Below are 10068 nucleotides of genomic sequence, written 5' to 3'. Positions count from 1 at the left end.
ACTGAAGAATGGGCTAAAATTCCTGCAAGCGGTTGTGCAGAATTGATCAGCAGTTACAAGAAACATTTAGTTTCAGTTATTGCTGCAAAAGGGGCTCACACCAGATACTGAAAGCAAAGATTCACATACTTTTGCCACTCACAAATATTTAACACCAGATCATTTTTCTCAATAAATAAATAAACTATATATTTTTGTCTTTGTTTGATTGGATTCTCTTTGTCTACTTTCAGGATTTGTGTGAAAATCCAATTATGCTTTGGGACATGTATATACTGTATATGTGTGTAGTTAAGTATGTAAGTGTGAATTATATGTGAGTATAAGTCCCCTACTCCCCTTGTATCACGTTAATAAATTCACTTACAAATGTTAATAACAAAAAAGTGTTTATGTTGGTTCGACAAAGGGTTAGTAGTGTGTTTAATAGATTAAACATCTACAGTGTAAACAGAAAGACACACACAGTGAACTGCAAAGCCTCAAATGTGCGTCTGCTGGCCACATCCATTAGGATTGTTTGGACAAAACCAAGAGAAAGAGGGAGGGAGAAAGATTCAGGAGAGGAGGGTCTTGGAAAAGAATGGATTCTCTGGAGACCAGTAGGAGGAGGAGAGAGGGAAAGAGTGAGAGGGGAGGGCTGATAACTACATCTGGAAGTTATTTGGAACAAGAGAGGGAGGAAAATAGTTGATAGAAAAGATAGAAAGCCAAGGAGAACCTGGAATTAGTAATTAGGGTTGAGGGAACACACTAACAAGCAAACAAATACTTTGATGTTGTTTGTTACCTAAAAAAAGAAGAAGAAAAAAATATATATATATTGGGATTTCAAGAAGAGAGAAATGATAGGAGTCTGAAGGAATTAAACAACAAAGAAAGAAAAGCTTGTGAAGAATTCTGTATCCGACAAAACTGCAAGACCAATATTTCAAGCTCATCACTTCACAGAAGCCTTTATGTTTTTTTGTACCTTAAGAAGAGCCATTAACAACCAGAAGAACTGGAGGAATCACATCTGTGATGTGGATAATATTGATCTATGAATAATTAAAGCAAGATCTCATGAACTTCATCACTACGAAGCAAAAAGACAATACAGGAAGCTTTGGAGTAAGAACAAAGTGAAAACTCAACTCTGTTCCTCGAAACCCTTCAATTGCCTGTCAGTCAATTTTTCTGTCTCCATTTAAATCAAGGTAAAGTGACTATATTTGCTTCATGCTTAATGTTAATTTTGTATTATTAAATATAGAGATTTGTGTACTGTTTATGAACCACTTGATCAGTGCTGAAGCAGACCAGAGAAATCAATGACAAATTGTATTCAATATTATGTTTTTATGGAAACCAGATATTATTAAAAAATAATTTAATTAAAAAAAAGAGAGAGAAATGGTGTGTTATGCTTCAAGCTAATTTCTCTCTTTACTAAACATTTATAATCACAAGAAAACTAAATGTAGGATTAGGTTTCTATGTGTACTCATATTTAAAGAACTCATTTTAATTCATATATGGTGCCAATTTTCAAAACCATTACTGACATACCACTGAAATCAAATCACACATCCATGTGCTGCCTAACTTTGAGGGGGCTTATATGTTTACATTCTGGCCCATAATATACTCTGTGGTTTCATGTGGACTGCATTTTGTGGAACAAAAAGGGCAAAATAACCACCAACATGACTATGTTGCATTTTGCTCATGGAAAATTAACGTAAGTGGGACATATTAAAAGTCCACAAAATTCGTTGAGTTTATCGTATAAGAGAGGCCCCATGAGTACATGTTTCAGACATGGATAATAGCTTTACAGTTAATGCTATCAGCAGTACAACACAAGGGTGGTTTCTTCCTGTCTGGAAACAGCACTTCCTCTGCATGCTACAGTTCAGGAGAGTGTGAAAGTTTTCACACGTTTAAAGCACACAATTCGTTTATCCTCATTTGGTGACTCTATTTCTGTCTTTCTTCTTTCATGCAGAATGTCTGTGTCACGAGGTTGTCTCTGCTGTGTGAAGTACCTCATGTTTATCTTCAACCTCATCTTCTGGGTTAGTTCTGCTTTACTCTTCTGTCGAATATGAGTTTGGCAGATTGTGGAACCATACGTTTCTTGAACTCAAACCGTCATTCTTAATGATATGAGGCTATTCTAATACATAAGATTCACAAGTGTATTATTGCTTTTATACAACAGGGGCTCAATTACAGAAATATCCTAACTCAAATTCCTATTCTGTTTGGTAACCATGGTAATTTCACTTAGGAAACAGAACTTTTCCAAATCAAGACTTAAGATGGGAAGTTTCTGTAATACAGCCTCAGTTCAGTAAACAATAAGTTAATACTGAGTAACGTAGACAAATACTTTGTTGCTCTAACATCTACAATTCCCAGCAAAGTCCAAACAAAATCAACTGTTAGCGTCTCTGAACAACACACATCACTGGCGTTCCTGAACGAGTGTTGTGGATTGAATTACTGAGTTATTGAATCATTCACTCGGCGAATCAGTTCATTGACTCACTCAAAAACAAACAAACAAACAAAAAATAAAAAACATGTCACTTTTCGCCACCTATGTATACCGAGACCACTGCTCAGCCAAACGTAATCGAGGATTAAAGGCTCGAACTATACACAACAACTTTAAGACTTCACCCCTGATTTTTTCATATGCCAAAAGTCATAGCCAGTCTGTAGATTTTGGGCAGTTGGAGTTGACAGTTTTCACAGAAATCGCGTAGTGTCTAGCTTAAGACTATAATTCTTTCCAGGTTGATATTTTGAGCCAATATTGTTCCATTTGTCATGCGTCTCCTGGCAACGAGGCACTTGTTTCTGCTTAAGTTTATTGTGTTCAGATTCAATGACTTGAAAGTCTTTTAAAGTGTGATGCTCACTTCTTTAGTGTGTAATGCACAGGTCCAGTTGTTTTTAGCAAGTGTAGCCTATATGCATAGTGTTTTCAAAATCTGTTCAGAAGTCATGTAGTGTACTCCAGCCTTAACTGTTTAACATGTATAAAATATGTAGAAGGACATGCAATGAAGTAGCCTCAATTAAAGTTTATGAAGGCCATGGAGGCCTATTACACTTGTCCCTCAGAATGACCTAAATTGCTTTACACTGATGAAAAGTGACTTATCTGAACATAATGTACTGTTATATTTCTTTACCTGTGCTTGTTTTTGCAGTTGGGAGGATGTGGTTTATTTGGTGTTGGGGTGTGGCTTGCCTTTACACAGTCAGAGTTTTCATCTCTACCACTGTCCTTCCCTTCACTCTCCGCGGCCAACCTACTGCTTGTTGCTGGGGGCGTCACCATGGTGACAGGGTTCCTAGGATGCCTTGGTGCTCTGAAAGAGCAGAAGTGTCTGTTGATGACGGTAAGATACCTGAATACCAGGGGGCAGTCGTGGCCTAATGGTTAGCGAGTCGAACTTGTAACTCTTGTAACTCAAAGGTTGTGGGTTCGAGTCTCAGTAGCGGCAGGGATTGTAGGTGGGGGAGTGAATGTACAGTGCTCTCTTCCACCCCCAACTGCTCCCCGGGCCCTGCAGCTAGTGTGACAGCGTACTGCATTAAAAGAAATGATCATTCATGTTTTTATAACCACTGGCCAAATTAAAAAAAGAAACTAAAATTAAATCCCCTTTGAGAGCAAGGGGGCCGGCCCCCTGGTGTTTCAGGGGCCCTATCCAGCTTGCATATTTTGCGTATAGGGAGGATCAGGGGCCCGTTCTTCGTACGTCGCTTATTACACCCAAGATGATATCATCGCGCTAATCAGGATCTGGCTAATTCGGTTCTTCAAACACACCTGTTGTTGATGATTAGTCTGGCTGGATTGAGTTATCTGAGATAATTGCGCGTTCATGGGTTGGTTTAAAAGGGGCTATGTATTGATACTGGCAGGGATTGTAGGTGGGGGAGTGAATGTACAGTGCTCTCTTCCACCCCCAACTGCTCCCCGGGCCCTGCAGCTAGTGTGACAGCGTACTGCATTAAAAGAAATGATCATTCATGTTTTTATAACCACTGGCCAAATTAAAAAAAGAAACTAAAATTAAATCCCCTTTGAGAGCAAGGGGGCCGGCCCCCTGGTGTTTCAGGGGCCCTATCCAGCTTGCGTATTTTGCGTATAGGGAGGATCAGGGGCCCGTTCTTCGTACGTCGCTTATTACATCCGAGATGAAATGTCACATCCAAGATGATATCATCGCGCTAATCAGGATCTGGCTAATTCGGTTCTTCAAACACACCTGTTGTTGATGATTAGTCTGGCTGGATTGAGTTATCTGAGATAATTGCGCGTTCATGGGTTGGTTTAAAAGGGGCTATGTATTGATACTCGATAGCGATTGGCTGGCGGCAAGACAGCAACGTAATGGCATCATATAACTAAAAAAGACACCTGACGAAAAACTTGACACATTTTTGGAGTTTTATAAGGAAACAGACAAGCGAACAAAACTACATAAATGTTATAATAGATAAATGAAATGTGCACTGTTTTTATTTTATTAACATTTTTTACATGATTCCCAATTATTTATATTCACGATTTCTAAAATTTGTACAGGCTTTACATTTTTATTTCAATGTAGTAATTAGCAATTCATTTAATTTTATATTTGAACAGATTTGTTAGGTGACAGCATTAATTAAAGTTTCTTAAAAAGGGGTCATATGATGCTTTTTTAAAGATCATTATTTTGTGTATTTGGTGTAACAGAATATGTTGACTATAACGTGGCTGACGAGACGGGAGACGTGTGGATCCATCTGTAGGCTTTATTAAAGAGACGTGGTAAACAGGCAGGGTCGAACACTGGCAAACAGGTATATGGCGGGCAAAACACAAGAATAGTCCCAGGGCTAGCGTAGGTCACCGATCGGCAGACAGAATCACAGGGGCAAGACGAGAGGGAGAAATCCAGGAAAACAGGCAAAGATCAGATACCGCAGAAACAGGCAAGGCAAAACAAGGAAAACACAGAGACTCGGAAAGTGGTACAGGCTAAACAATACTCAGCAGAGAAAGGTGGTTAGAGTGGGTGTTATATAGTGAGTGAGGTGATTAGAAACAGCTGTGTGCAATCAGTGCTGTGTGCAAATCGTGCAAGGAATGATGGGATATGTAGTCCGGGGCGCTATGCAACAGTTTGTGTTGTGCGAGAGTCAAGGAAATGGAAAGGGTGACCTCTGGTGGTGAATAAACGGAAGTCCATGGACTGAATTCATGACATTGACATGCTTTAATGTTCAAAAAACATTATTTTTCAAATACTGTACATTATTGTAGGTCCTCTATGCCCCACCTCTCTCAAACACATTGTTTTCAACAAAGCCCCCTCCTTTGACAAGCGCAGTCTGCTCTGATTGGCCAGCTGACCCAGTGCATTGTGATTGGCCGAACACCGCAAGCACGCATCGGAAATGTAACGCCCCTTACCATAATCGCCAGCTTCATCTTTCAAAATAAATGTAAAGACAGAGCCTGAAAGGGGAACAGAGTTGCGTGACAGACACAGTGATGAAGCTGATATGTGTTTGCAGTACACAAGTATGGAGCCAGATCGGCCTCAGAAATAATAAATTTATAAAACAAAATTCATAAATTCACAGCACAATTTACATTTACAAAATCCAATTCGTAAATTCAGAAGTAAAAGCATAAATATTTCCCCAAATGCTCACACAAAAGCATCTTACCTAAATAAGATAATGATATATCAAGATATCAAGTTCTTGAATTAATTTCCATCACACATTTATGAATGATGTTGCATATATTTATGGATCGTTGAATCTGCATTTGCAAATCATCACACATGCGTGGACTGCTTTGAATTTGTGTGTGGTATTTTTGAGACCTTCCTGGCAGGTTAAGATTCATAAATATCTTTTTTTGGAGGATGTTCCGTTTAGCCAATAGCGGTGAGCTTTTAATCCACCAATCAAAACGCTCTTTACTGAACAGACACAAGAAGCTCAACGCTGCGCTTGTACTGTGCATTGTTTCTATGATCGGGTCCTTGATGTAAAGACATTTTCATGGGTACTCTTTTTTTATCACCTGTACAATTTCTACAAAATCACATTATGATTTATATCGTTCGCACAAAATACAGCTACCCGGTTAGCCTGCTGTCTTATACACCAAAGTTGCACCTACCCTGTTTATTCAGCCTGGTCTCATGTTTATGCGTAGGTATTAATACGTAACACATATTTATTGCAAAAATGTCAAAAGCAGTACTAAAAGTAATCCAAATGACGATGCGTTGCAGCCTCGGTCCTCTCTGACGGAATACAGTAGGTTTGTGTGAGCCAGAGCAGAATTTATGTTGTTAATCGCTGAAAATATTATCCAGATAATTTTCCCGATCCACTCCGTGAACTCGTGAAGGCGCGCGCACATCATTCAAACACACCTCACCAGAAACACGGCATGTCGCAATCTGTGACGAATGCAGGCGAGAGCAAACGAGCGTTCGATTATCCTGCCGTAAAACCTGTCGTTTGAAGCGGCAACATTTGAATTTGTAAAGAGCGCATCAGTCAGCGCGGACTTTGCTGCTCACGGTACCTGCTCGGGATGGAGGAGAAGATCGCCGAATAAAGGCTTGGATTTGGGTCTGTTCTTCGCAGTCGTATGGATTCAGAAGGGATTGGGATTACAGCGCACGAATACAATTGTTTCATTTCGTAATTGTTGCGTTTTTGGTGTATTTTATAGTTCTATTGTCAGTCACAGCATGTCGGAGAAAACACCTTTTGTGGCCTATGGCAATCAAAGTAAACATTACAAGAGAAGTAAAGGTTAAACATTGCAGAAATGCTATTTATTTTAAGGTTTAAAGTGAAGTCGTGTTTAACATTATGTAGGCATATTCTTGGAAACAAGCTGGCAGCAGAAATCACACAACAAAACAAAATGTTATAATTTCATAAGTAAATGAGTAAACAATTTCAATAATGCAATTGAAAACAAGGTAATTCATATGACAACTAAAAACTAATACAATTAATGCCGCGATTTCAATATTCATAAGGATTCATTTTTAGGTGTCGGCAATACATCAGTTTTGTACCTTTAAATGCTGAAAATACGTCAGTATTGTACGTTTTAGTGCCTGTAAAAATGTAAGTAAATGTACGTTTTATAGAACCACATTTTACATAATACATACGAATTATCATGAGATCACGTTGGTTTATTCAGATCAATCTGTAATGTTATCAAATAAGTGTTAAATGTCCAGATATTTCATTTAATAACAACAATAATGTAATGTGTTCTGTTGTTATTAGTAGTAGTAGTAGTAGTAGTAGGCTATCAGATTCGCAATAACAATTGCAAATACTTAAACTAATAACAAAACAGTCGCTGATTCAGAAGCGCCAGATTGTCATAGCAAAGTCAGAATTACCTCCTCTCCTAGGTTCACGAAAAGGTCGTCCATAAAATGCGTTGCTGTTCTGTTGTAAGTAATCTTAAAGATTCCTAAATGCATCTACTTTTCGGAAGGCCAAATAAAGTGCTTTTGCTTTCGCCTAGAAACACACAGCGTCTCCCTGACATGGCTGCTTCAACACTAACTGCGGTTACTGAAACCACGCCTTCTTTCTTTGCGTGCACATTTGGGCGGCATTATGCAAATATTTCCACATAGAAACACGGCATGTCGCAATCTGTGACGAATGCAGGCGAGAGCAAATGAGCGTTCGATTATCCTGCCGTAAAACCTGTCGTTTGAAGCGGCAACATTTGAATTTGTAAAGAGCGCATCAGTCAGCGCGGACTTTGCTGCTCACGGTACCTGCTCGGGATGGAGGAGAAGATCGCCGAATAAAGGCTTGGATTTGGGTCTGTTCTTCGCAGTCGTATGGATTCAGAAGGGATTGGGATTACAGCGCACGAATACAATTGTTTCATTTCGTAATTGTTGCGTTTTTGGTGTATTTTATAGTTCTATTGTCAGTCACAGCATGTCGGAGAAAACACCTTTTGTGGCCTATGGCAATCAAAGTAAACATTACAAGAGAAGTAAAGGTTAAACATTGCAGAAATGCTATTTATTTTAAGGTTTAAAGTGAAGTCGTGTTTAACATTATGTAGGCATATTCTTGGAAACAAGCTGGCAGCAGAAATCACACAACAAAACAAAATGTTATAATTTCATAAGTAAATGAGTAAACAATTTCAATAATGCAATTGAAAACAAGGTAATTCATATGACAACTAAAAACTAATACAATTAATGCCGCGATTTCAATATTCATAAGGATTCATTTTTAGGTGTCGGCAATACATCAGTTTTGTACCTTTAAATGCTGAAAATACGTCAGTATTGTACGTTTTAGTGCCTGTAAAAATGTAAGTAAATGTACGTTTTATAGAACCACATTTTACATAATACATACGAATTATCATGAGATCACGTTGGTTTATTCAGATCAATCTGTAATGTTATCAAATAAGTGTTAAATGTCCAGATATTTCATTTAATAACAACAATAATGTAATGTGTTCTGTTGTTATTAGTAGTAGTAGTAGTAGTAGTAGGCTATCAGATTCGCAATAACAATTGCAAATACTTAAACTAATAACAAAACAGTCGCTGATTCAGAAGCGCCAGATTGTCATAGCAAAGTCAGAATTACCTCCTCTCCTAGGTTCACGAAAAGGTCGTCCATAAAATGCGTTGCTGTTCTGTTGTAAGTAATCTTAAAGATTCCTAAATGCATCTACTTTTCGGAAGGCCAAATAAAGTGCTTTTGCTTTCGCCTAGAAACACACAGCGTCTCCCTGACATGGCTGCTTCAACACTAACTGCTGTTCCTGAAACCACGCCTTCTTTCTTTGCGTGCACATTCGGGCGGCATTATGCAAATATTTCCACATAGTGAGGTAGATATGTGGGGGCGTGTTAGAACGAGCCGTTTTAGGGGGGCGTGGCAGAGTCTTAACTTTGATAAAGAATATCTCTTTGGTTTTGAGACTTTAGTCTTTGCAACTTCAGGGATCTTATCTATGCACAATCAGCTTGTAACACTCCAAAGAGAAAGGAAAACCTGAAATCGCATCATATGACCCCTTTAAGGGTCAAGATCATGTTATCTGCATCTCCTGCGCTCCACCAAGCCACTCCCATAATATCTGTCAACACTCAAATTAATGCACGTCTCTACATTAACTGTATAGCATGTGTGTAAGACTCAAATACAATTATGAAGTAATAATTTTATGACAAATAAATCTTTCAGTGAGTAAAACTGGCTATAGTATTAAAGACTACACAACATTTAAATGATTATTATTTTACATTATTGTCCCTGGATTAGTAGTGTACTCTTGTAATAAAGTAGGTAGCAGAAAGATTTTAAGTATCAATTCTGCTTAAAAAGATGCCATCTAATCCTGTTTACATGAAATAAGGCTGCTCCTGAGCAGGTTTAAGTTTATGGACCTGTTGCTATGACAGCAACTCTGGGATGAGCTTCGAAGAACCAAACAATCCAAGATCATGCCAAATCATCAACAATCAAATCCAGCTAACTGAGTTAGCGGCGTATGAAGAACGGGCCAAATTCCGAGTATGGGACACCATACATGGCTACACGTCATGCCAATTTTCAACACTTTCCTTACTGACATCAGAAAAACGTGTGCAAACTGCCCAGAGGACGATGTTCATTCAAGTATCATCTTCATCTCAGATGCTTCTGATTTCTAAAGGATCATGATTCGTGTGACACTGAAGACTGGAGAAAAAAATAATTATAAAAAAATAATCAACTTTTATTTTTAAGAATATATGTAAATAAAAAAAATAGCATTTTCAATTGTGATAAAATTGAATAATTTTATTGTTTTTACTACGGAAGTTCTAAGCGGCCATGCATTATTTTTTTTCCTTCTTGTTTTCTCGTTATAACGACTTATTTTCTCGTTATATCGACATAACGAGAGTTGTTTTCTCGTTATAACGACTTAATTTTCTCGTTATATCGACATAACGAGAGTTGTTTTCTCGTTATAACGACTTA

General features: G+C 38.2%; 1 protein-coding gene across 1 annotated transcript in view; it reads left to right on the top strand.

The window, feature by feature from the left end:
• Positions 1–305: 305 nt before the first annotated feature.
• The window catches only part of tspan4b (tetraspanin 4b), a 15263-nt gene continuing 5500 nt past the window's right edge, over positions 306–10068 (top strand). Inside the window, exons 1-3 of the mRNA XM_016236514.1 lie at positions 306–1199; positions 1991–2060; positions 3207–3398. Coding sequence (XP_016092000.1) covers positions 1992–2060; positions 3207–3398 — 261 coding nt within the window. The 5' untranslated portion in view covers positions 306–1199; position 1991. The remainder of the gene's footprint in view (positions 1200–1990; positions 2061–3206; positions 3399–10068) is intronic.

The sequence above is a fragment of the Sinocyclocheilus grahami genome, unplaced genomic scaffold (assembly GCF_001515645.1).
Source record: "Sinocyclocheilus grahami isolate Dianchi unplaced genomic scaffold, SAMN03320097.WGS_v1.1 scaffold491.1, whole genome shotgun sequence".
Taxonomy (NCBI): Eukaryota; Metazoa; Chordata; class Actinopteri; order Cypriniformes; family Cyprinidae; genus Sinocyclocheilus; species Sinocyclocheilus grahami.
Note: the sequence above shows the minus strand (reverse complement) of the source record. Positions and strands in the feature narration are given on the sequence as shown.